This window comes from Balaenoptera acutorostrata, chromosome 15 (assembly GCF_949987535.1).
Source record: "Balaenoptera acutorostrata chromosome 15, mBalAcu1.1, whole genome shotgun sequence".
NCBI classification, from domain to species: domain Eukaryota; kingdom Metazoa; phylum Chordata; class Mammalia; order Artiodactyla; family Balaenopteridae; genus Balaenoptera; species Balaenoptera acutorostrata.
Genome location: NC_080078.1, coordinates 8,359,714 through 8,386,719, shown reverse-complemented (window position 1 = coordinate 8,386,719; position 27,006 = coordinate 8,359,714). Strand labels below are relative to the sequence as shown.

At 51.7% G+C, this 27,006-nt stretch overlaps 1 protein-coding gene across 6 annotated transcripts in view; it reads right to left on the bottom strand.

Annotated features, from left to right (window-relative positions):
* Positions 1-27,006, bottom strand: part of CUX1 (cut like homeobox 1) — a 376,899-nt gene that overhangs the window by 22,074 nt on the left and 327,819 nt on the right. For 3 of the 6 annotated variants that reach the window (XM_057528358.1, XM_057528357.1, XM_057528356.1), the window contains exons 21-24: positions 17,991-18,293; positions 15,618-15,806; positions 9,278-9,542; positions 1,595-4,343 (exon numbers count right to left, since the gene is read on the bottom strand). The exons of the other annotated variants lie outside the window; for them this stretch is intronic. In XM_057528358.1, the coding sequence (XP_057384341.1) occupies positions 3,638-4,343; positions 9,278-9,542; positions 15,618-15,806; positions 17,991-18,293 (1,463 nt within the window). In that variant the 3' untranslated portion in view covers positions 1,595-3,637. Of the gene's footprint in view, positions 1-1,594; positions 4,344-9,277; positions 9,543-15,617; positions 15,807-17,990; positions 18,294-27,006 lie in introns of those variants that run through there. 6 annotated transcript variants of the gene reach the window in all.

Sequence of the window (27,006 nt, the reverse complement as noted above, 5' to 3'; positions counted from 1 at the left end):
CCTGGTAGACAGAAATCACAGACAACCCTGCCTGATCCAGAAGTTCAAGGGAAGAGGTCATCTGGGAGCCAGGTGGTGGGAGCGAGCGGGCACAGGGCTGGGACAGAACCCACACCCCTTCCACCTCAGACAGCACAGGAGAATGTGGGCAGGAACCAAGGGTCAAGAGGCTGAACGTGAACACTGATTGTATGCGGAGCCTCCACTTAGCCAGCTAAGTAACGGCAAAAACCTTAACTTATGAACACTGCCTTCAATTAACAAAAAGAAGCCATTTAAAATGGTACAATGGAGCTTGTAATTAAGTGTTAGTGTTTTATACGAAACCGTTTTCCCCAGGGGAGAGGTACAAATCAGCTTTTTAAACTGATGGAGCGGAAAGAGGAAGAGGTCGGCTGCCTGTGGGAGCTACTGCTTGGAACGCCAGCCAGCTGAAGGTAAAGCCCACGGAGAGGATGCTGTTCAAGGCACTTGAATATTGCTTCTCAAGATGAAAGATCAACCCTTGGACTCAAAATGAGGGGCGCAAAGAGGAGGGGGACATCCCCTCCCCCCCCTCCAGGTTTCTGTTATTTAGTGGCAGCTCTTAAGAGTATTATAGTGACAGCTTAACACAAGAGATCATAGGGTTGGGATCGCAATCAAAAAAAATAAAATAAAATAAATAGAGGAAAAAAATACAAACATGGAACTGCAAGCAAAATTTAACCAACTGATTGTATCGAGCACCCAGATGTAAGTCTGGCAAAAAAAGATAGAATGGAAATCAACAATAACCTAGTTTAAAAAAAAAAAAAACAACCAACAACAACAAAAATGACTAAATTGCCTGGAAGAGCCAAAGCGGCTGTTTTCGACGTTACTATTTGGCCACTAGGATGGACAGATTTATACTTTTTCAATTTCCTCAGATTTCACACCTTAGTAAATAACAGTCATGCCTTTAAAACGAAAATACTACCCTAGTATTCCCTGTTAACGCCCTGCTTTTCGTTCTAATGAAAATCAGGTATTTGGAGATTCAGCACACGTGACGACAAAATTCCTCCTTGAGGTTTTCGTGGAGAGGACACCACAGTACTGTCAGGGGCTCTGCTGCTGTTGTGAGGGTCACGAATGCAAACTCGCTCTTCTCACCGCACCTGGATTCAGCCAGATGTGAATCCGTTTTCCCCTTAAGCTCCTCCATGTTGAATTCTCTGCTCACTGAACCAGATTTCAAGTTCAGAGATGATATGCAACCATCGAAAGACAAACGGCCTGCCTCCCAGCCTCCTAGAGCCTTCTGCAAACTTCTTATTCATGAAAAGGCATTGTCTTTAGTGTAGTGACTCTTAAACTTGTGAAAACTTGAACTAAGTGCTGCAGTTGCAGGTTAAAAGACTGTAAATGAAAATACATAATTTCTAAAACATCATGCAAGAAATGTGGTTTCACATCTTACAGTCAAAGTCCTACAAGTTAATTAATACAAGCACACTGAGGTGTAATAGCGGGAGCATACCTTTAAAATTAGAACTCCCTCCCACCCCCCCCCAAATCAAAAAAAGGTAATATTAATTAAACTTAAGAAATAATGAATGCACCATTAAAATGTCATCCAAAGATGTTGACCTAAGACAAAGGTTTCAATGATACACAATACGGTCAAAAAGGTTTCAATCAGTAATATACAGTATGACAACTACATCTTGTAAATTATACCCAATACTGCCGGCAGTCTATCCCTCTAAAGAATATTTGCCCCTCTCATCCCTTCCTAACAATCAGATAATAAAATACAGCACCTATAAATAAGCAAAAAAAAATATATATATATACCGAAATCATCTATTGTTAGTTTAAAGATATGGCAATAAAGGAGTCTAAATTAGCAAACTTGTAGAAGCCATAACTGATAAAACAGCTTATTGAAAAAAGGTGGCAGTAATGCACTCTATGTGTGCACAGGTACTTAAGAAAATACACAGACGTATAAAATTGCACACACGCACACACGCACACTCTCATCCACCTCTGTTCTCACGCATATACACATAGACGACAGGAGGAATCAGAGACAAGTTAGACTTTTGATTTGTACTTAGACTGCCCTAAACTGTGCATAAAAGAACGTTCCAAGAGGCAAAATGAATGGAGGGCCAATGGTCTGGTCTGGATGTGAAGAGCATCAGCGTTTTGGTGTGAGTTTGGGCCATCTCTACGGGGGTGGGAGCCGAGCCCAGACTGCCACGTTCTCTCTTCTGCAGGGAAGGAAGGAGGCTTCCCACGACGTCAACAGTCATCAGTGCTTGTGGTGGGAAGAAAGGGAGAGAGAGAGAGAGAGAGAGAGAGAAAGAGAGAGGGAGAGAGAGCGAGCGAGCGAGAGAGCGCGTGTGCGCGCGAGCCCTGCCCAGGCCCAGGGAGCGGCGTCCCCTGGTGGGGCTCAGTCCATCAGGTGCCCGGGAGAGTGGTGTGAGGTGCGGTGCCTTCTGTGTCGTGGAAAGACTGCTGCCTACGAGGGGCCCTGTGTGGCCCCAGATCTGCCTGCGGCGACCTTCACGGCCTACTCTTTCCTCCTTTCTTTCAACGCTCGTATGTGTGCAAGACGCACTAACACAGACGTAAGACACCATAAATTAAACAAAATGAACGGGTACATGCTACAGTTCTAACTTGTCTCCTACACCTCCGACATATGAGGTCTGATCAGCGTGCTCTGCGGTTAGAGGTTAAAAAGCAGATTATAAAATACCTAGATTCGGATCTTTTCTTTTTGTCCTGATTTGGCCTAGAATGGAGTGTATTAAACGAACCCTGGTCAGCAAAAGCCCAGAGTCAGTTAAAGCTATGGATCAATGTGCACTACATGTCAGGATTCTATTCACGTACAAGAAAACACTACGTCAGCTACCACAAAATCAGATAGTTTCCTGATGTGACTTTTCTTTTTGTTAAAAAATATGTGAAGTAAATGTGTTTTACTTTAATTCAAAGTTTCAAAGGAGAAGATTCTTTGCTTGAAAATATTTAGGAATCCAAACTAGTGTGTTTAGAGTCGGTTTGACTGTGCAATCTCTTAGTGGCAACTGAACAGCTACAAAAACTTTCTTTTTAAATTTTTCTGAAAAATCCCCCCCCCTTTTTTTCCTGGTTTAAGAAGATAATAGTGTATTATCGCTCTGAAGCCATTAGATGGCAGATAAAAAGCCCCCTTTTAATATGTGGGTTTGATTTTTTTTTTTTTTTTTTTTAAAGCCCACACGAAAGAGGAGGGCGCAAGGCAAAGCTGTAAGAGTTATTCCAGAACCTGTGGAAATCACTTAGGGCAATAAAAAAAACACTTCAGGGTACAAAAAAGCTCGACTACACATTTCCGTTTTCTTCCTTGAAAACACGACATAGATTGGGCTTAATGCTCCTTTGTTTTCTATATGCACCTTGGCCTATGGCGATTTTGCCCTGTGGCCCGCAGGGCGGTAAGTGCGCAACACGGTCCAGGCCGCGGAGTCGGCGCCACCCCCCTCCTGCCCGGCCCGGCTCGGCCAACCTCGGCCAGACTCGGCCCAGCTCGGCTCGACTAGGCCCAGCTCGGCCCGACTCGGCCCTGCCCGGTCAGGCGTGGCCCGGCTCGGCGGGACGGGCGGGCGGCGCCCTCTCAGAACTCCCATTCGATGGGCTCCTCCCGGCTGGCGGCCTTCTCCAGGCGGTGGATTATGCTGTTCAAGTTCGCGGCCTTCTTCTTCCTCAAGGGGTTGTCTCGCGAGTCCCTGGCGCCCGCCGCCTCCGGGAGGCCGAAGAGGCTCTGCAGCGAGCTGGGCCTGCGGGCGGCCGCGGGCGCGCTGGTGCTTGGCAAAGCTGAACTCCTGTCGGCGCCGTCCCGGGCCCTGCACGGGCCCTCCCCCGGCGGGGCGGCTGAGGTAGCGGCGTCCTCCCCGGCCGCGGGCGCGGCGGCGGCGGGGTTTGGCACGGGCCCCGGGCCGTCCGCGGGGCCCTCGGGCGGCGGCGGCGGCGGCGGCGGTGGCGCCCGGGGCCGGCTCTCGTCGGTGGCGGCGTCCGGGGCCGGGGTCCCCGAGGGCGGCGGCTCCGCCTTCTCCGCCGGCCGCGGCGCCTCCTCCCGCTCCTCCGGGGCCGCGGCCGCCTCGGCCGGCCCTCCCTGAGACTTGGCGGCGGCCGCGGGGCCGCCCGACTCTTCGGCGTCCGCGGCGCCCGGGCCCTCGGCGGCCTCCACGCCGTCACAGCTGTCGCCCTCCGAGCTGGGCGCTGCCCGGCCGCTCCGGGCCGACGGCGAGTCGCTGGCCCCGGCCTGGCCCTGGCTCCCGGCCTGAATCTCCTCAATAAACAGTTCTCTGCGGATCCGAGACCTACGAGACACAAGCAGGGGGGCGCCATGAGGGGGCCGCCGCGCACGGGCGCTCTGCGCCCCTTCCCTTGCGGCCTGAGCCTCCTGCCATCTCCGCCCCGACGCCCTCTCTCCGTCCACCGCACCGCATCTCACACTCCCACCCGCCGGACAGCCGTTGAGGCCCCTATGGGCCCCAGAGCGGAGCAGGGCCCGCTCCCCGGCGGCCCTTCTTTAAAGCCGCCCCACCCTTCCCAGCCAGGAGCCAGCAAAGACCCCGCGGTTTCCTAAACCCGGTGCCTCTGCGTAACCTGTCCCTTGGCTGGCGTGCCAGTCCCGTCTTCACAAGGATGGAGCGCCAGCGTTACTTATTTAATGGCACGGTTCCTCCACCTCCAACCAGGCTGTGAATGGCGAGGTCCCATTCTTAGCACACCCCAGGCCTAGCATGGTGCTTGGTGTACAGTGATAAAGGCCGACTGCATTCATACATGGAAGGTGAGCGTGAATGATAACCACTGCTTCCTCATCTGGACTTCGTGACAGAGATCCAATTACTAGTCGGTGCCCAAAGTGAAAATCTTCAGTGTCCCGCTCTGAGCCACGGGCCAGGCAGGGCCTCTGGTCAAGGCTGCGGCGGGATTCTGACAAATTATGTATTTCAACTAATTTCCTCCTCTAAAAGAAAACCAGGAAAAGGGTCATTTCTGATCAAGCAGGAAGGAGACCAAATAACGGGCTCCAACGTATCAAGCAGGTTTTAATCAAGCTGAGTTCAGCCTACGGTGGAAAGTGTGCTTCACTGTTTTGTCGGGTCTGAAGGAAACAGCTACAGAAGGGCCCTGGCCTTCCCTGTTTTGGAGCCCTTCGTGATGTCATGACAGGGCTGTTGTTAAGTCTGTTTTGTTTTGTGTCGGAATTTCTCTTCCCATCATGCTCACAGTACTAGGCTCAATCAGAAGTCTCCCCAGGTGTTTCTTCCAAAGAGCTGAAAGAGCCTCTGATCATGAGCCAACTGTTAGTGGAAAAGCATCTTCAGGGAAAGGAGCACGAAGCCCAGTGTCCTGCAGAAACTGGGCCTGCAGAGAGCCCTGGGGTTAGGCACACACGAAGATATTTTCTACAGTGCATATAACTCAATAAAGGTTAACATTTTTGAGAACCCACAATATGCCAGGTCCTGTGCTGGACGTAGGGAGGCCGGGGCCAGGGAGAATCCGGCTGTAGTTGAGTCCAGTATATCAGAACTCTGGTCATGGTTATCTGCTACATGGTTTTTTGCTCCACACATAGGGTGAGCTCTGACCCTTGTCCTGAAGATGATTCCTGAGCCAGAGCTACCCGGGTGAGATCCTGAAGCCCCCCAGAAGTTCCCAGGGATAACGGAAGACTTTCCTCCTTCCCTGGGGCTACCTTGGGAGCCCGTGATATGGCAGCTCCCATAAATAGCTTCCTGGGCACTTTGCTGGGAGGGCGTACGTGCTCTTTGCTGGCTTTTAAGCCCTTTGGCAGCCAGAAATGCCCGTTGGGATGAACACCCAATCCCATTCCACCCTGGTTACGGAGGTGGGAGGCTAGACGGGCAGCTGAGGGTTTGGTCCCATCCAGGCCACAGGCCCACCCTGGACTAACTCAGAGTCTCAGGGGCAGCCTGGCCCGGCTTGGTGAACAGGCTTTTTGGAACCACGCAAACCTGGGTTTGAAATCTGGCTTGTCACTCACTAGCCGGGCAACTTGGACAAGTTCCTTAACCTTCATGAGCTTCAGTTTCCTTAGAAAAATATGGAGAATACTGTCTTCCTTGCAGAGATGTTACAATTAAATATTAATGTATACTATAGGACACAACGTAGACAAAAAAAAAAAAAGGAAAAGGAAAAAAAAAAAGGAACTATTCTTCTGTTCTTACCATCTAGCTGCCTTTTCAACAACAAAGTCCCCGTTATAAGCACTGAGGCTGAGACAGAAGGGCTGAGGGAGGAAAGGGACAACTTCATGCCCAGGGCCTGGGATCCAGGCTGCCACCCTCACTGGCTCGGCTAACGTGTATAATAACCTTTCTCTGTAAAACAGGGCTGGCAGCAAGCACTGAATTCGACTGCTGATCAGAGGAAGTGATGAGATAACATCTACAAAGCTCTTGGCTCAGTGCCTGGCACATGTTATATGCTCAGCAGATACGAGACGTCATCCTTCTTAGCCTAGGTTTGTCTCCATGTCCCTGAGGAAGATTATCTTCTGGTCTAGAAAGATCAGGTCCCAGAAGCAAATCTGGTTTTCAGACAAGTCATGCAAGGCTGACAGGATGCCATGGCTTTTAGGGCTTGGAAGAGTTTCTTCTAATGGACCTGTTCTTCTCCAGGAGACCAGGTGTCCTGTGCTATGTTGTTCTGAAACTCCTGGGTAAATGGTCACTCTAGAATACTTCTAATTTCCTTAGGGTGAAAGGGTAAGAGGAAGTAAAGTTTTATTTTTTTGATGGGGGCAAAAATCGACCCCAAACATTACTAAGGGTTCCAGTGGCGCAGTAAAAAATAAATCAACTTCTGTTTAACTCCTGTGGAAAGAACCTATTCAGAAACTGCCCTCTCGCTTAGGAATTAAAACACGCTCAGTGCATGTGTGCTGAGTGCTACTGTGTGCTCGTCCTTGTGTGAAGCTCTGTGAGACGTACCAGGTAAGCTGGTCTGGACTAAGCATTTAAGGGAAGAGCTAAAGCCACGGAGAGAGTGCTCGCTCAGCTGGAATCTCTGCTCTGCACTTTTCCTTTGGGTGACCTTAGGCAAGGGACTTCAATTCTTTGGGCTTTATGCCAGTTCTGAATGACCTGGTGCCGCTTCTCATCCAACCAATTTTGTGGCTTATAAAATTCTTCTCTAGTTCAGTTCTTCTTTCAAGACCCTGCCGTATCATACCTCTTCCAGGATATTCATCCAGATCTCCGCAGGTGAAACTCATCTCTGCCCTTGGTTATCCCACGTGACTTACCAGCCTGCTTTGTTGTGCAGTACGTTTGACGGAAGGCATTTATTGCACATCCATCTACTCTAGGTCTGGACCTGAGCTCATGACTAGCTTTTGAGGTTCTACTGCTATTCTTCCCATCTCCCCCTTCTCTCTTTATAGTTGAATTTGCTTAAATGCTCAAGTGAGGCATCTCCACAATGACCAGCTGACCATCACGTAATGGCAGTACTATGGTGGTCAGGAGGCCAGCTGGGAAACGTGGAGAGTGCATGCCCTGGCCAGGAGGCAGTGACTGCCACTCAACTGAGGCCTGTAGGGGGATCTGGAAAAAAAAAGGTGGCCCCAGCAGGGCCAGGGGAAATGGCTTTGGAGATGTTTTGTGTGACTGGTAGCACCTTTACCCAGATACTCAGCAATCTACAGCTTCTGGCACTCCTGTCCAGGGTTGTGATTCTTGCTTTAAAATGGACGTAACTTGCAGAAGACTCAAAAGTACACAAAGTGCACCTTTGTGTCTGGAAAGTGAAAGGAGGATTGTGTGACACCTGGCAAGGAGAGGCTCTGGTGAACTTCTGCCCAAGTTTCCATTCACTAGCCTTCACTGTACTTTAGTTTACTACTTTGGAGGTTTCCTTCCATGCAGAGGGAGCTCTCCATTATTGTAACTGCTGACCTCACTCTGCCTCTGTTTTTATCTGATTGGTAAATTTAGGATGAATAAGCTAGCCGGGCTCAGCTCATGTACTTTGTCTTCTTGGGAGCCAGCCTACACATGGGGAGGCCTGCCGGGGCCAGTGGGGCCATGATGGATAAACTGGCCTGGTTTTCAGGGTCAGGGAGCAAGTCTGTTTGGCTCTCACACTAAGCTACATCTGCTAACGTAGCCTTCATCAGCAATAAAGGTATTATTTTGGCTCCCATCTAATAGTTAAAAATTTTCCAATTTGTTCAGAACCTGGGAACAATTGTGCCCTGTCAGAAGCTCCAGCAGAGCCTGTCCGATGAGGCAGGCCCCAGTTTGAGACACAACTCCTCCCTCTAGCCCCTGACTGTCTGTGATCTTATGTTGCCTGCCACTTATTTGAGGTGAGGAACCATGAGGGCTCCACCTGCACTGGTTATACATGTGTACTTGTCACCTTGGTATAACCAGGAGCACCTACCCCAGTTCTGCCGAGCCCTAGAGAAAATGATGTTTTGATGGGAACTAGCGATCGAGATGGCCGAGTACAAGGCATTAAACAGGCAGGAATTTCCATCAGGCCACTGAGAATTCTTGGTTTCTAGCAGTAGGGAGTCTTGGTTATAGCGGTGATCGACAATTCATTATCTGTCAGTGGATCTCCATTATCTAATCCAAACATTTTACCCCAGTCCTTTGTTCTAGAGGAGAGCACCGGGCCCTTTCCTCCTCAGGTAAGTTATTTAACCCCTCTGCGCTTTATGTTTTGATCTATAAAATGTGGAAAAAACTATATCTCTTACACAGTTGTGAGGATCAAGTGATACAGTGCTGGTTAAAACACATAGCTCAGTGTCTGTAGACCTAGTAGATGCTCAATAAATCTTCATTAACTCATGACTTTCCCAGAAGAAAGGGTCTTACACTACTTGATTTAATTACAAAACTAATCAAACTAATTTGGAAAACAATACTGTAAAAGACCCTGAGAAAGCATTAAAAAAATCACCAAATACACGGTCACTACTGTGGAACCATGAATGACTACACTCTCCCTTTTTAAATGATAGCCCTGAGAGATTTTTTTTCTGGTCTCTAACTATATGACCCTACGTCTTTGGGGTTTAAAACGCCAATACGAATAAGAAGCCAATTAACTGACCAAACCCCAAGTTCTCAGTCCCCAGCACGTCGTCCCTGTGCACGGTGAACGGCCAGTCTCTGCAGTACCCGTCGGCCTCTTCCCGAGGGCTGAACGCGCGCTCTCTAAACTGTAGCTGACTTACTGGGTGAGAGCAGGGCCGTACCTGTAATTGTGGAACCAGTTGATGACAGTGCTGGTTTTCAAGTTGAGCTGGGTGGCGAGTTCTTCGATGGTTTTTGGTGACGGGTATGGCTTTTGCTGATACGCTCGTTTCAGAGCTTCCTTCTCTTCGGGAGCCAGCACCACTCGGGGTTTCTTCAGCTGGTGCTGGGGCTGGGGGCTGGCGCCCTGGCTGTAGTCGATGCCAGCGGAGGGGGGCTCGCAGGGCTGGCTGTCGCTGACCGAGCTGTGCCGCCGCTTCATGTAGGCTGAGGGAGGGAGAGGAGTCAGACTGAGGTGCAGGTGCCGCGGGGAGACCCGCCCCGGCCCCGGCCCCGGCCCCGGCCCCGGCCCCGGCGCTACGCGGTACGCCCTCCACTCCCAGACATTGTTGTGTGGACCGTGGCAGCTCCCTGCTCTTCCGAGAGCATCTCAAAACACCTGGACCAGAACCATTCTGAAACCCAACACACGCTCATCGAGGACCTGCTCTGTCGTGACGTGAGGTCCCCGTCTGTCCCTGCACGACCCACGGTTTAGTGGGGACACAGAGAAGTATACAGATAGGCGGCCCCAGTAAGGTGTGATACGGGAGGCAAGCGTGGGGTGCTACGGAGGCGGGCGCTGAGGGAGAGTACTGAGCTCAGCCTGCGGAGGGGGCCGGGGAGGCTTCCTGGGAGACATGATGATTAAACTGAATCTTGAAGGACAAAGGGATTAACCAGAAAAACTAGGCAGCGAAGTAGAAGATGGTAGGAGGCTGCTCCAGAAAGCAGGAATAGTGGGTGCAGAGACACAGAGGCACGAAACAGCACGGTCAAAGTGTGTTTGTGTGTGTGTGTGTGTGTGTGTGCGCGCGCGTGCACATGGGCGGTGGGGTGTGGTGGAGTTTTCGGACCTAAAGGTGGAGAGGTGGGCGGCCAGGGTAGGCCACAAGTTTGGACGTAGGTATTACCTAGAAAGCGGTGGGAAGAGACGAACAGATTCTAATGAAGGGAATGATGTGATCAGCTCTCTGCTTCTGAAAGGCTGCCTTGGCGACAGCTCGGAGGGTGGAGTGGGAAGGACTGAAAGGAAGAAGCTCAGTCGGGAGGAAAGAAGAATAAAGATCTGCACTAAGGCAGTGGTGATGGGGCTGGAGCAAAGCAGACGGATGGTGGAGCTGTGAGGCGTGGAACTGACAGACGTAGTGGCTGACTCAGCGAGGGACCAGAGTGAGCGGCGCTGAGGACGGCCCCCTGGTCTCAGGCGTGGGAGGTGAGCTGGGTGCTGGTGTCATTGGGCTGGGTATCACAGAAGGAGCAGACTAAAGGGAGAAGATGATGGTTCGTCTTGGAAACGTGGAGTTTGAGGGGTCTCTGGGTCACCCACGTCGAGATGTTCTGTAGGCAGTTTGAAAGACAGGTGTTAAGCTCAGAAGAATGGTCCGGGCTAGAGAGAGGAACTTGGAACCACTAGAACAGAACCTGTAGTTAAGTCAGCGACCTTGATGAAAAAGAGAAGGGCCGAGAATGGAATCCTGGAAAACACCCACATGCAGAGGATACCCCAGGAAGCAGCAGCCGTGAAGGATCCAGAGATGGGAGGCAAACCAGGAGACAGTGGTGTGAGGAAGGGATGAGTGAGGAGTGAGGGTCCCTGCGTCAGTGCTGCAGAAAGGAAGGTCCAACAAGCACCCAGGATGTCCTGGGTGCTTAGACATTAGAAGGTAACTGGAGGCCTCGGTGAGCAGATAGAGCGGAGCTGTGGGAGCAGAAGCCAGACCGCAGTGGATTTAATAGTGAACAGGAGGTGAGAAAGTGGAGGTAGTGGGCAGGAGTTACTATTCTAAGAAGCCTAACTGTAAAAGAAACGTGAGAGACAGGATGGCTTCTAGAAGGGAAGTCCCAGGTCGAGGGTGGCCCTTTAAAGATGAGAGAGAGCTGATGTTTCCAAGCTGATGGGGGAGAAGACAGAGAGAGCTGGGGCTACAGGTGAGGGAGGAGACGGCCACCGGAGGTGCATGAGGTGGGTCCTGAATACAGGAGTAGGAGTTGGGGGGGAAGGGTGGGGTGGGTGGACATACAGACACGTTTATAGGGACTGAGGTGGGGAGAGTTGACAGCCTTGGTTTTCTTTATGAAGTAGGAAGGCAGGAGGAGGGGTGATCTGAAGAGATGTAAATGGAGTCTTGAGAGAGGTCGGTGAGAAATGGTGGTGGGGATGGAGGGGGTGATGGCGGGGGTGGGGAGAAGCACAGAGGACCCTACTGAAACCAGAGATACAAATCTGAGGCGGCACCAACCCGTGTAGGTCCCAGACGCCAAGGAGGTTGGGTGAAGAAGACGGGCAGGGCGCTAACCCAAGGCTGGGATTTGCAGGGGGATGAGGAATGAAAAGGTGTGCGATAGAGTATCATGGCCAGAGAGTACCAAAGCGGGGATCGGGGCGGGGGGTGGTGTTCTGGGGAAGGAGAGAAGGGCAGCAGAGGGAAAACTGCTGGGGGAAAGCCTGGGAGGGGATATCCAGGCTCTGGAGGCCATCTGGTGTCAGCTGGGATGGACGGAGAAACGTGGAAAGGTGGACGGACAGGGGAATGTGGTCGGTGACGGGGGACATGAACTCAGGCTTCGAGAGGTAGAGGAGTTGTGGGCGAAGATGCAATTTGGGGAATCAAGGGTTGAGGAGGTCAAAGAACTTGAGGCCTGGGTGCTGGACAGGTCAGATGGGGCTTAAAATTCCCCTGGATGAGGCAGGACATGGGCGTGGAGGAAGGCGCTGATCCAGGGGCCACAGTCTTGAGAAAACGTAGACAGTGAGCAGGAGGTTGGCGGACGGAGATGAGAAGGGGCTTTGAGAAACCCTGCTGGACCGAGCTTGGAGGAGGCTCCTAACCCAGGAGGGGAGGAGCGGCCAGAGCAGGGCTCAGAGGTCAGGAAACGCGCGGCCCGGAAGGCACAGCAGCTGGCGCGAGGGGAGGGCGTGTGCTGTTCACGTGTCTTTTGACTGTGGAATAAGGGTTAGGAGGAGCGGGCTGAGACAAGGCTCAGGGACTCAGGTGCGACTGTCACCTGGGGATGTGCTGCGTGGGCTGCGAGGTAAATGGGGGGTGATTCCTGGGAGATATTTGCTCTCCCAGTGCTATGTGTGCTTCGTCTGCTCCTTTCTGTTGTTACGTGTCATTAATCACCAACTACGCTTCAACTTAAAAACCATCTGGACTTCTTGAGCAAACGAATCATCCATAGAGGTCATTCTAGTGAACTAATTTGGAATACGGTCTGAAAATTCCTTAAAACTTCTGAAAACTGATGAAAGTTGAGAAGCAGTGTTATTTAATTCAAACGGCACGGGGCAGTAAGAGCAGTATCTGTCAGCAGCAGCAGCAAACATCTGTCATCCGGTCCTCACAGTTACCCTATGGGAGACAGACCAGTATCACTCCTACTTACAGGTGGAAAAACTGGAGCCTAGATAGGTTCAGTGGTTCACCTGAGGTCACACAGCTAGTAAGTGACAGAACTGAGGTTGACCTAAGTCTGTTCTGGGCAGCACTGCCTGCCCTGCCCAGCCGGCTGGTGGCCAGCCGCCCTCCCCGCCTCCGCCCTGCCCCGCCACGGCATGGGAGCGGGGCCCGGGGCTGTGTCCACGGGAGCCGAGGGAAGCCAGGGAGACACACTTCAGCAGCACTGACACGTGGGTCTCAAATGTCACAGAAGACTATCAGGGTCCATCTGTAGCCTCCAGGGAGGGGAGCCCAGCCCCTGAGCTAGCTGAGGCTGCGTGTGTGTGTGTGTGTGTGTGTGTGTGTGTGTGTGTGTGTGTGCGCGCGCGTGCGCGCTATCTCATGAAGGGAACAGAAAGCAGAGGGCGGACTAGGGTAGAGAAAGAGATTTACAAGAATGAAAGAAAGGAGAACAATAAAAGATGTGCGCTGAAGGGAGAAGAAGCAAAAGCTTTTACGGAAGAGGAGGAAGTGCAGCGTACATGGGAAGCCTACAGTCTGGATTGCCTGGTGCAGAATTTTTAATCTAGGCTGGACTGGGGGCAAAGCCTATTTTCATCTATTTTAAAGGGATACAAATTATTTTAATAACTCTCACTTCGTGAGCGCTTATATGTGCTGGTTGTTATACTAGGTACATTCTAATCCTTACAACCGGAAAAAGTATTACCTTCATTTTACAGATGCTGAAACTTGGGCTAGGGAGTTACTTAACGTGCCATTTTATGATTAGAACTCAGACATAAGGAGGAGCAGATCTTCTCCCCCTAAAATGAATGTGGTGAAGAGTCAAGAGGCTAGAAAGAAATGAGCCTGGCCTGTCCAGCCAGCCCCCTCGCGCTGGGCGGGTGACCGATCGTCTATGGAAATCACAGGAAGTGCTGTGCCCTGGGTCACCCGCTGTTGTGTCTGAGGGGTCAGATGCCTCGGCCTCCCGCTGGGGCTGGTTAGCGAGCACCCCTACTGGCGAGAGTTGACAGGGGGCCTGCAGCTGCTCAGGGACTTTGGGATGTGAGGAGGGGCCTGGGCCCCAGCGAGACAGAACTCTTCTGTGACACAAGATGGCGCCCAGAGCCTGTGCAGGAGGGAGTGGAGGCCTAGGAAGCCCCCAGAGATCTATTTGTGGAGGCTGAGGTCCTTTTCTACTGGCCCAGGAGAAGCACACCAGGGAGTGGTCGGGCCAGGGCCCGTGCACAGGAGGTGGCCTTCGGGAGGGATGCCTTCTGACAGAGCGCGTGCAGCTTTAAAACCGCTTGGGGTGGGCTCTTGTGGAAAGTCTGTGATGGAGGTATTGGGTTCACGATACCATTCTCTCTGCTTTTATGTCTGAAATTTCCCATGATAAAAAGTCAGAAAGTTTTGGGCCTCTGGAGCCTGCAGCAGTGCCTGCAGCTGCCCACGGCTGCGGCCTGTGTCAGAGCCTTGGTCTGCAGTCTGAGGGCGGGCAGGGCAGGAGCCCCCCCGGAAGGGCCCCGGCTGGCGTGGCAGCCGCTGCCTGGGCACGTGGTCCCGGCGTGGCAGGCGCTCGGCCCAGGGCAGCAGAACACATGCCTATCTGAGAGCACTGGCTGTGAAGCCTAACAGCCCACGTTTGGATTCCTGCTTATGCCAACCTGAAGTCAGGTAAGTTTCATGATGCCAGAGCCTCATTTTTCCTGGATAATAATCTCTCTACTGGATGGAGTTATGTGGGCTGAGCGAAGTCTCAGCACAGTGTCTGCAAATAGGAGGCACTTTGAACCTACAAGTCTCTAGACCAGAGACTCTCCCTCCCTCTCGGAGCCCAGCCCTTTCCCTGGTTGGGTGAGGACAGCGATGCCGGGCTGGAGGTGAGCCGCACACGCCCCTGGCGTGAATTCAGAGGGTTCGAGCCTGGGCTCCACCCGCCCCCGGCTCGGGCGCGCTGGGCGTGGGGCCGGGCACAGTCACACGGGTGGGTGTAATGCCCACTCTTTGGTGAGGTCCCCGGCAGAGGCTGAGGACGGGGGGCGGTCACGGCTTCCTACGGCCAGACCAGCAGCTGGTGCCCGCTCTCCCACATCTAAGGGATTCAGCAGCCCCCGGGTGAGCTCGCAGCACTAAAGGTGACCCAGGACGGTCCCCTCCAAGGGGAGGACTCACTGACGAGGGGCGGCACGTGCAGTGCAAACCGGGACACAGAGCAGGTGTCACTTCCTGCCACCAAGGAAATCCCTCAGGGTTTCTCCTGTGCCGTAACCTGTAGCAGAACACTGCTCAGCATTTGAGAGGGCTCGGGATGTGTCTGGAGAAGAGAGCTGCTCTTAGCTCTCTAGGAGGTCGTATCCTCTACAGCCCCAGAGACTGTAACGTAACAGCAAGAGAGAGGTCTGTCCTGGCAGGAACTTGCTCTGCTGTTCTCCAGGCTGGGCGACCTCCCTGGAGGTGGCTAACTTCTCTGAACCAGAGACTTCTTATTTACAAACGCATTTTTTAACCACCTCTTTGTGGAAGCCCTGCCATGTGGTACACGTGTGATGAAGTGTTTTAATACCCCACCCACCCAACAAAACAAAAGACAACAAAGGAGCCACCACCAAGTGGCCTTATTCTCCTGAAGAAGAAAAAGGTACACTGGTTGCCAGGGTGACTGAGGAATTATCACAGTGCCCCCCAGGGCTAAATGCCTTTGGGTTCAGGCTGCCAGGCAGAAAAAGCCACAAATCTTCCCAGTCCTTTTAGGTACTCATCGGTGGATGATCATCAAAAAATCCTTTGCCCTGCCTTACAGTCCCTTGGGCATGGGTCAATGTCCCTCCTCAGCTCGGTGTGAAGGCTTTAAAAGCAACAGCACGTTTATAAATGAGAAAGCGATTGGCTGGGGCAGGCAGCAGGGAGTTACCTTTCTTTTCCATCCGTTTCATGTCCATCAGCTTCTCCACGTTGTTGGGGTCATTCAGCCACAGCTGCATCCGGACAAAGGGCTCCCGCCCCTTCAGACTGAGCTTGTGCCAGGGCTTTGGGCGAGCTAGGAGGTCGGAGACAGAGCCTTGGGTGAGTCCTAGGATGGTCTCCCCAAACAAGCGCTGACCTAGAGAGAGAACAGAACCAAGAGTGATATCACTGCTGAGACCCAGGGATCTGGCGGGACAAGTATGTGTCAGGTTAAAATCAGAAACGGGGGTTCAAGACCCACAGTCTGATCAGCTGGGTCCTGGCTTAGAGCGAGCACTTTGTAGCAGCAGTTCCTCAACCAGACTGGTAACGAACTCCACTGGTGATGGAGTCAGTATTACTCTTGCATTCTGGCTACACACAAGGCTTCTCTCAAAAAAGCCTCTGGGCTTCGGATGAACCGAGGCCTGGACGACACCTGCGGCTTTTATCAGAGGTGGTTAATCCCAAACCCGAGCGCAGGAGGTTAAGCAGCTCGTGGGGAGACCTCCCTTTTACAGCCTCAAACCACAGGGCCGTCTGCACCGGCTCCTTTCACGATTAGTGAGGTTACCAGGTCCTGCTGAGAAAACAGGCCACTTGACCCAAGGTCACAGCAGGAAAGAGAAGAAGAAAGAGCTCCTCAGCTTTATTTTCCTGAAAAGCGGGCCATTTCCAACTCTAAAGTCTGTCCCCGCAGTTCAGGCAGCCTGCTCCCCAGGCTGATCAGAGGGTATTCCGCTCTGGAGAGCACAGCGGCGTGAGGTCTGCAATGTTCGCCGGAGGCTTAGAAAGAAAATTTCTCTCCTCTGAGAGCCATTCAGCTGCCAGTGAAGAGGGACGACCACTTTTAAAGGTACGCACGAGAACCAGGCACAACCTGGAGGACTGGACGGGAGGACTTAAATGAACAGGACCGCTAGTGGAAGTGGAGACCGGGATCAGAGGCCAGTGTCTGGTACCATCAAGCCTACGGACCACGACACCGGCTCTGCCCCTCAGTGCAGGGGGACCGTGGACCACCGGCTTGTTCCCCCTGCGGCTCACGTCCTCCATCTGTGAGAGGGAAACACCCCCAGCTGCGCTCACAGCAGTTACAAGAGAAGCGGGGCTCTAAGCAAAGGTTTGCTGCATGGAAAGCTTTGGATTTGAGAAATTAAGTTTTTTTGATATCAGTCATTTTAACTGAGATATACATTTACTGATTTTGGTAAACCTGTGGTTTCTCTGCTTTTCAGACTCTCAGTTTAGCCTACAAACACATCCTAGGTCCTTACCATTTTTTCGTTGTGGTAGTTTCAAACAAATTTTACCTAATTCTAATCTGGGTAGTGAATCTCATTTCATTCCAAGGAGCTTGTTACGTTCAGGAAAGCGATATATATGAACAGCTAGTTACTATTTGCTTGACCCACCCAGTTGTACGGGGCGGCGGAAATCAAGCGAATTATTCTTAGAAAATTATCTGTATTACTTTTAGAGGTTTCACAGCAGTGGCGCTCAATCATTTTTGAGTCCCAGACATATTTGAGAGCCTGAAGAAAGCGACTGACCCTCACCCTTTAAAATGTGCGCGCACACACACACGTCCTGCTGTGACTTTAAGACACTAACCCATGAACACCCCGAGACCCCAGGTCAAAGGTTAAGAGGATGCCTGGGTCTTGACCAAGCTGCCTAATTCATCTGTAACTTGGCCCCCTTTGCGTCTATTACTCCTCGCACACACCCTGGGAGGGGAGGCAGCTTCTTTCCCGGAGAAGCCAAGACCAGCTGGAGCAACTGTGAAGTTGCCTCTCATCGCTAAATCCAGGGCGACGCTGCGATGGACCCTCTTCTGCTCAAAGAGGAGCAAGTCGTCTCCCTGGTGTGAAGAGTTTCACCCCTCAGATCACAGATTTGCCTTCACAGCAAATCGGAACCCTGCCTGTCGGGCTCTCCCGTGACGCCATCCAGATGCTACTGGGCTCATGCTGATTCTGCCCTGCTCTGCACAATCCCCACCCCCTCGCCCAGGATTCAGAGCTCCACTGGGCATGCCCCCATCGGTGGTCGCAGTGTATGGCCTGAACTGGTTCCGGCCAGCATGCTTGTCTTCCAAGAGGTCCTGGTTGGGGTGCAGGGGCGGGGCTGGGCTGGGACTGACCTTAGACCTCTAACACCCTTATGAACCCTGAGTGCTCACAGCTATAGGACATTTTAGGTTCTTATAGGTAGCCTGTGAACGTTTAAACCCTTTGGCTGGCTCAGCCTGAGGCCCCCTTCCACTCGTTCTTCCTGAGAACTCCCAACAGGAAACGACCTGCCACCTCCTGACCGAGCAGGTGGGGAGGGAACCTACCTAGGTTGTTGTCGGTCAGCACCTCCTTGACCCTCTTGGTTATGCCGTAGGTGTCCAGCTCTGGAGACATGGCCACCAGCTCTTGAATGCTGAGAGCCGAGTGTCCGGACAGAGGCAGTGGGGTGGTGGGCTGGGAGTCTGAAGCAGGCGGGTCGCTGGGTTCTGGTGGTTTGCCATCCTTACTTGTTTCAATGGGGGGACAGGGCTGCTGGACCAGTTCAGTCAAACTCTTCACTGATTCGCTAGAGCTCATCGGTGATTCGGGTGCAGGGCTGCAGCTGGCAGAGGTCTTTGGAGTGCTTTCTGTAATCAAAGCACACAGAAAACCGAGGCTGAAAACAGCTGTCTTTCACCATGTGCATCTGCTTTCCTTATCTAGGAATTACTAATTAAACGTCTGTTTAAGAAGGAGACAGTATGGCAGTCTATGGATTTAAATGAATTGTTTCATAGTTTTTTGGCTGAAACTTAACCTTTCATTTTCTGTATTAAAAAATAAAAAACAGCAACAGAAGAAAAACTAGGGGTTTAAAGAGAAAGTTTCTGAAGGCTCAATAAAGGGCATTCTGTTAAAAAATACGTCCTATTAGTCACGTGCGATCACTGTCATGATTTCTTCCGATGGAACCCCTTAATTCTATAATTCAGAAGTACCTTGGCTAGATTATAATTTGCATACTTATTTTGTCCATAATTTCTGGCACAAAATGAATGGACGTAGTATTTTAAATGAGGGCTGTCTACGATGTGTGGTCACCACAGCGATGAAGACCCTTGAAGATGACACCTAAGGCCTCGGCCGCCTAGTGCTGAGCTGGGACCCCAGATCAGTTCTCACTGTGATCCCGGAGGGCTCCACGGCGCCCCACGTGGAGGGAACCGATGGAAGAGGAGTGCCCACCCTGCTCTCTGCCAGAGCCCAGGATGTGCTTCTGAAAGCCTAGCTCTCTGTCTACGCCATGCTGTCACCAACACCGGAAGAGACGGGGCCAGTGTCGGCAGTCAGGTCTCCATGCTCTCCTTTCTTAAGGAGGAGCTGTCTTGTTGCAGGTGCCCAGCAGGGAGTGCCACCGTGCTCTGTTGGTGAGTGGTCCCTTCGGGCCTCTCTGTTAGCATTACCCGTAAAACCTGACATCCGTTCTAGTTTTGGGATGCCTGGAATAAAGGCTTTTGCCATTTCCTAATTTCCAAATATAGAGAAAATGCAAAGTGACCTAGCACTGTGGTCCTACCCACAGGGTAAAACCTGCCTTTGGCTCAGAGTCTGGGTGCAATCTCTGCCCCCACTCCCCACTCCCACCAGGCACGGCACACGGTGAGATCCCACAGCACCCTGTGTGAGGGGCCAGGCGAGGCGCTGTCACAGGGCTCTACAGCCCCAGAGAGGTGACAGCTCATGAAGCCGGGCCACGCAGAGAGTGTGAGCACACATGGGCGGCCCCCCTAATACCCGCGACCTGACTAAAGAAAATGTAAAACTAAGGAGTAACTGAATTTCAACTGATCGTATAACTGGAGTGTCCTTCGATGGACATATGATGTCCAGGATAACAACCTATTCTCAACTCAAGAGGATGGAAAATGTATTCCAGATACAAGGGATATTTTGTATAAATACCTAGAAAGAGAAAATCCCAAATAAAACAACTGCAATTCAACCGATAAGCCCATCTGTTGTCCTAAACCAGGACAGAGTTCCACCATCACATAACGCTGTGTCCTCAACCTGGAAAATCAGGTTAAAAATAAAAAAACCCAAAAAAACACTGGTTTGTGAAAGCTGTGAAAGAGACAGACGTAAACGGCAGAAACGGTCCATATAAATCCTTAAGGCAATCTGGATCCTACAAATCGGATTTCTTCTCTCTGCTCACTCCAGGTCATCATACAACTGGATATAAAACCCAGCAAACGTTATTTTTGAATCTGAAGCAGCAATGGAATTGCACTGTGAACTTGCCCTGAGTCACCCAGGCGAGGGACCAATTTGGCAGATCATTCATCTTGCTCACTGTATACTGTCAAGGATGGCATGAATTCCCCACATGATAAACAGATTTCTTCTCAGGTTTGTGTCCTTTAACCCACAGCAAGGTCAGAATCATGGCTGCCTGGAGAACATACCGGCCGGCACTGCTGCCCGAGCACCACCCCTGTTTTGTTCTGGGCACCGGCGCAGGCGAGTGCCCTGAATAGCTCGAATGGAGGCATGTTTCTTTCTTCCAGGCATTCTCAGCAAGACACTCGCACGTATTTTGGCCAGGAAAACCCTCTGAGAGAACCGACCAGAGGTGCTCGCCACACGTTACTGGTGTCCCTCTGTGCTCCCAACCATGACTGCAGACAAAGGTAACCCCGCCCCCCCGCCGAGATCAAAACCCCCCTGGGCCTTGGAATGTACTGGGTGGCTGGTATCTGCACCTCCACCCTGAGTCTGTGTCTAAACTGTACTGGCTGAGTGACAATTGTTCACCGACAGACACAGGTGCCACCGTGGTCTCAGGTCACCGAGAGCAGAACTGGGCCCACGTTTTTGGAGCGGCCTCGCTGGACACACCATGAATCCACAGGCTCAGAACATCACATTGGAAAGTCATTCAGTTCTCTAGAAAGCTACTTCCAGTAAGCACCACAAAACCAGACCCATCAACCAGCTCCCATCGACCCCTGGCGAGGGGACCGGGCCCCTCGGTGCCAGGAGGACAGGTGCCCGTATGACTCACCATCTTGACAGAACACGAAACATGGTCAACAGAGAAGAAGAAATATTTTCTTTTCTAAAAATTAGCAAATGGAGCCCTCTGATTAAAACAAGGCTTTTTGAAAGAACAAGGCTTTGTGCTCTTCTGTGTAACTAAAAATAATTTAGACAAGAAAAAAAGGAGGAGCCCTGGGCTTGGCACTAAGGCATTGAGCCTGGGGATGGGGGCTTCCTCTACTAGCTGCCGGTGCTAACTTGAATAGGATTCCTAACTTCCTGCAACATCCCGGTTTCCTCATCTGAAAAATGCAGACAGGGTGGTAATGATGAACGAACCTGCCACATGGTCAACGCTAAGGAAACCTGAATTCGATGTTAAAAAAAAAGAGTTGTTATTAAATTGAACATATTTGTCTATATAAAGGTCCCCTGGGACTTCCCTGGTGGTGCAGTAGTTAAGAATCCGCCTGCCAATGCAGGGGACACGGGTTCGAGCCCTGGTCTGGGAAGATCCCACGTGCCGCGGAGCAACTAAGCCTGTGCGCCAGAACTACTGAGCCTGCGCTCTAGAGCCTGTGTGCCACAACTACTGAAGCCCAAGTGCCTAGAGCCCGTGCTCTGCAACAGAGAGAAGCCACCGCAATGAGAAGCCCATGCACCACAACGAAGAGTAGCCCCCGCTCGCCACAACTCGAGAAAGCCCGCGCGCAGCAACGAAGACCCAACACGGCCAAAAAAAAAAAAAAAAAAAAAAAAAGGTCTCCCCTGCACGCAGTGTAAATCTCCTCATGATTTATTGCTGTTTCTTCCATAGTTCCTGGCACACGACTGAGATGCTGGTGATAGACTCAACAGCTACATCTTGTGTGATACCATTTAGATGACATTCTGGAAAAGGTAAAACTACAGGGACAGAAAACAGATCAGTGTTGCTAGGGGTGAAGGGCAGGAGTTGCCTACAAACGGGCACGAGGGAATTTTGGGAGGCTGATGGAATTATTCTATATCCTGATTATTGAAATGCACAGAACGCTTCTATGCGGGCAGAGTGAATTTTACTGTATGTGAATTATATGTCATTATCAACTTACTTAGGACAAAAGTGCCAGCAGAAAGAATGAATGAAGATGCATTATTCCATCCTTCTTTCACTCATTCCCTAAGTCTGTTGAGTCAGGCCAGTGGGAATACGGCAGTGAACGTAGCACACAGCAGGGGGGTGGGGACACTGATGTGGCCTGGGGATCAGAGACCTCCTGGGAGGGTGACATTTCAGGGGGACTTCAGGCATGAACAGGAATTAGCCAGCTAAGTTGAGAGGAGTAGCAGTGACAAGGAAGGGAGACAGATTGTTCCAGACACTTGGTGGGTTTGAGGCATCAATAAAATTGAGTGTAGCAAGAATATGAGGCAAAGAGAGGTGGTCCCCAGGGGCTGGGTTGTGCATAGGCTTTGAATTGGTTAAGGTGTCTGTTTTAATTTTTGGGCAGTCGGGAGCCAGGGCACGTTCATACGATATACCACGTGCTATAAACAGTGGCAAGAGGCTCAGGACTACAGCCGCGGGGACCAGCATGGAAGCGTAATGGCGAGCCCACAAAGCAAGGCGCAGGACGAAACAGATGACAACACTGGTGCACAAGCCGAAAGCCCGCACGTGCTACGTGCTGTGTGTGGCAGTCAGACCCGTAGCGAGGGTATCAAATCCCGTCCAGGAAAGACAAAGTGCACATGCAGGGCGGACGGTAGCTGACTTCCAGGAGGAATGAGACTAGGGAGAGGCTGATGTTTTATTCCTTAAAAATACAGGATTGAATAACGACCAATTCAGTTTAGCCCTTTATTTAGGGCTAAGGTTGGGTGATCGGCATTCGCTGGGTTATTCTGTAATTTCATGTTTGAAACATTATAGGCCTAACGTCAAAGAGTAAGAAAGTAAACAAAGTTCACTGTTGCTTCAGTACAGAGAATGAACTTGCAGACATGGCTGGGGCCGGGAGGTCGTCGGGGACAGTGGACGGTGGCTGAGGAGGGCAGGCAGTGGGGTGGGGAGAAGTATGTAGGCTCAGGAGAGATTTAGGAGATCGCGTCAACAGGACTGGGGGCTGAGTGGATGTAGGGGGAGGGCTGAGCAAGAGGGGGTGTGTCCCACGTTGCGGCTTGGGCTACGGGGTGTGCGGGGTGCCGTTCCGAGAGTGTGTGCACTGCAGCAGGAGCGTCCTGGGGTGAGGGGGAAGACAATGTTAAGAAACCTTATTCTTGGGGCTTCCCTGGTGGCGCAGTGGTTAAGAATCTGCTCGCCAATTCAGGGGACATGGGTTTGAGCCCTGGTCCGGGAAGATCCCACGTGCGAGGGGCAACTAAGCCCTTGCGCCACAACTACTGAGCCTGTGCTCTAGAGCCCGCGAGCCACAACTACTGAGCCTGCGTGCCTAGAGGCCGTGCTCCACAACAAGAGAAGCCACCGCAATGAATGAGAAGCCCGCGCACTGCAATGAAGAGCAGCCCCCGCTCGCTGTAACTAGAGAAAGCCCGCACGCAGCAATGAAGACCCAACGCAGCCAAAAATAAATAAATAAATAAAAGAAACCCTATCCTATGACCTCTTGTAACAGCAGCTAGTGCTCAAGCGAACGTTTCTTGTGCACTCACTGTGCGCCAGGCACTGTGCTGAGGCACGTGTCCACGTGCCCGGACCTCAAAAATGCGATGGTGAGGCCCTCAAAGCCAGCCCACCTCTAGGATGAGGGAAGGGAACTGAAACACCTTTACAACCTCGCGTGAATGCAGCCGTGCGCTAAGGGCATTTACACACTGGTTCATTCAATCCTCACGATGGTCCTGCGGTGGAAATATAAACCCCACACTCCAGGCGAGGAAACCGAGGCTCCGACGAGCATTGTGACTTGGCCCAGGTCACTTGGGTGGAGCGAGGATCTGACCAGCTCAGGAGTGGAAAGCCCCCACCGGCCAGTCACTGCGGTATCACAGCAGCCTGCCTCTGCCTTCATTCATTCATTCACTCGCCCAAGCGAACTTTTTTAGAGCACCTGCTCTGTGTCGTACACCCTGCTCAGCAGTGGGGATAAGATGAAATTTTTTGTTTTGCTTTATTTTATTTTATTTTTGGCTGTGCCTTGCGGCTTGTGGCATCTTAGTTCCCCGACCAGGAATTGAACCAGGGGCCGTGTCCTAACCACTGGACCACCAGAGAAATCCCCAAGGATAAGAGAAATTAGACAGAGACCTTGCTCTCAAAGAGTCTGCAGCCTGCGGGACTGGGGCAACTGAAAATGCGTGATTTGCATTAAGAGCCCAGCTACACAGACCATCTATCCAATTCTGATGGCAACAGTAAGGTGTTACATTTAAAAAGTGATTAGTGTGTGGGCTTCCCTGGTGGCGCAGTGGTTGAGAATCTGCCTGCCAATGCAGGGGACACGGGTTCGAGCCCTGGTCTGGGAAGATCCCACATGCTGCGGAGCAACTGGGCCCGTGAGCCACAATTGCTGAGCCTGTGCGTCTGGAGCCTGTGCTCCGCAACAAGAGAGACCGCGATAGTGAGAGGCCCACGCACCGCGATGAAGAGTGGCCCCCACTCACCGCAACTGGAGAAAGCCCTCGCACAGAAACAAAGACCCAACACAGCCATAAATAAATAAATAAAAATTAAAAAAAAAAAAAGTGATTAGTGTGGATTAATTTTTGGGGGGAGGCTTCGAATCTTGCAGAAGAGTAGCCCGGTTAGTAAGACACAGATAGCACAGACAGTGACTCAAGGCCGCCTGAAATACACAGAGCTTTCAGGAACTATAAAAGGATTATGAAAAATATTATATTCCAAAAACAGCAGGCAAACAACAGCTGCCTTAAGTTTTCAATAGAAGCCAATAGAAAATCCACACCCGCCATAATTTTCAGAGACAAATCTCTCTGCAGATTACCCAATCCACTGTTGAAATTTCCATACCCAGCCCTCTATCTGCAGTAATAATAACCCAAATTCCATTTAGTGCTCATTTGAGCAGTCAGGATAAAGTCATTTCTTATTATCTCCCCACTGTGTAAAAAACAGCTTGAAGGTAGGAAGTCAGCAAGCATTTTCACCAAAAAGTAATTATTGTAAGTGACATTTTTACTGCTGGCATGCCATAAGGCGAACTGTGCATTCAGAAGGACAAGTTGCTGAAACAAAATGACAGGGCACTCTGTGACATTCTGACAAGAACCCAAACATTATTTAACTGGCGGCTGGTCTGATGCACCGCTTTTCATTATGTCCATAGTTTAGGCTTTGAGCCTGCGCCAAGCCAGGAAATTCCAAGCGACTCTACAGACTGTCAAGTATGGAAGATGGGAGAGAGAAGGAGAAGTTTGGGGGAGCAGTGGGGTCACGGCCTGGCGCATGGAAACATGACTGAGGGAGGGAGGAAGTCAAAGAGCCGAGGAAGAGGGGTCCCGGGGAGGCAGAGGGCGGAGACGGAGCCCGAGGGGAGACGGGAGCCTCGGCGCTGCGAGTGCCACGGCCGTGCAAGGACCTGCAGAAGGTTCTGGAGTGCCCGGTGCTGGCGTCCTCGGTCCAGCGGGAGCCCTGGTGGCCTGGAAGGGCCCTGCACAGCTTGAGGGGCCTTGACAGTGATGACAGCTTCAGAGGCCACCGCAGGATGACCGCCAGCCCGGGATGCTTCCCAGCCGAGTTCAGATGTGGAGATCGTGGTGGGGACACAGACCCAAGCCGAAACATAGGGACGTGCTCACGGCTCACGCGGTTCCTGTCTGAAGAGACCCCCCCCACCTGAGGGTTTATGGCCGCCGGGCCTCTTTAGAAGTAACGAGCTTCTCTGCGTCGGAAGTGAACGGCTGTCTAATTTGCCGCCTGGGTTTTAGTGCCACACGGTGACGTCAGACCTTCTCTCTAACATCCCTGAGCACCAAACCTTTCCTGGGGAGCGGGGCGGGGCAGGGGCTCCCTGCCTCCAAGTCTCTGAGCAGATGCTCGGGGCCCATCAGGACCCCCATCCTATTTCTCCAGCCACATATCTCCGTTAGGCACGGCCAACATAAAAACGTGGAGTTTTTGATTGGCACTGACATATACACACTAATATATATAAAGTAGGTAACTGGTAAAGACTTGCTGTAGAGCACAGAGAACTCTACTCAATACTCTGTAACGGCCTATATGGGAAAATAATCTAAAAGAGAGTGGCTATATGTATATGTATAACTGATTCAGTTTGCTGTACACCGAAAACTAACACAACATTGTAATTCAACTACACGCCAATAACAATCCAAAAAAACCCACAAAACATGGAGCATTTTGCTTTTGCGTACGCGTGGTCTTTGGACTGATTAGCAGAGGCTTGAAAGAATACGTGGAGACGTTCATAGACGTCTCGGAGACACGCAGGACCTTTCACACCCCTCCCACCGTGCCACTGCATGCTTGCTACCGAGAAAGGAACAGAAATAACCTAACAATACACTAAGGCATGTCGGAGCGCGTGAAGTGGCCCCACTACAGAACAGCCTGCTTTCCGAGGGCCTGCGCCTGACGCCGGTGCGGGGGTAACGGGGGGCCTCGGGCCCCATCCCCAAGGGCCCGGGCGGGTCTCCCCCTGGCCCGGGGAAAGCCCAATCCCAAAGAGGCGGCATCACGCACTGGCGCCCACCCCTCCCACGGCCAGGCCCTGCCTGCCCTCCTCGCTGGCCCCGGGCTGGCAATACTCTTTGGCCCTCAGCCAGCCTGGGCATTGCCTTAGGTCACTGAAAATCCCAGCAAACCTACCAAATCACTCACTCTTTGTTTCAATAGTAAAAAGGAGACAGTAGGTGCTGGTGTATGTGTGTGAACATTTAAAAAAAGTCTGCCTAAGGAACTCTTATAGTGACTTAAAAACCACAACAGTTTACTTATTAATAACGAAAACCTGTTTAATAAAAGCACTATTTAACTTGTGCCAGCTTACATCCCCAAGCTTGACTTCCAAGCCACTTGAAGAGAGGGCCTGTGCCCTTCATTCACTAAGGGAAACTTCTAAGTGCCAGGCGGGGTGCTAGGAGGTGGGGCACAGCGGTGACCCACGCAGACATCACTGAGCAGCTGGCTGTCACAAAGACCTTGGGCCGAGGACTAGGAGGGGGACGTCCAGGGGGTGGTGGCAGCTCACAGCACTGTGACACTGAAGCCGAGGCTGGGGAGGAGGGAACAAGAAAGAGACCGAGGTGGCGGGGGGCAGGGTCACACACTGAGAAGGTGGGACTTTAACCCCAGGGAAGGGGCTGAAGGAGGGGAGGGCCCCAGCCCGATAT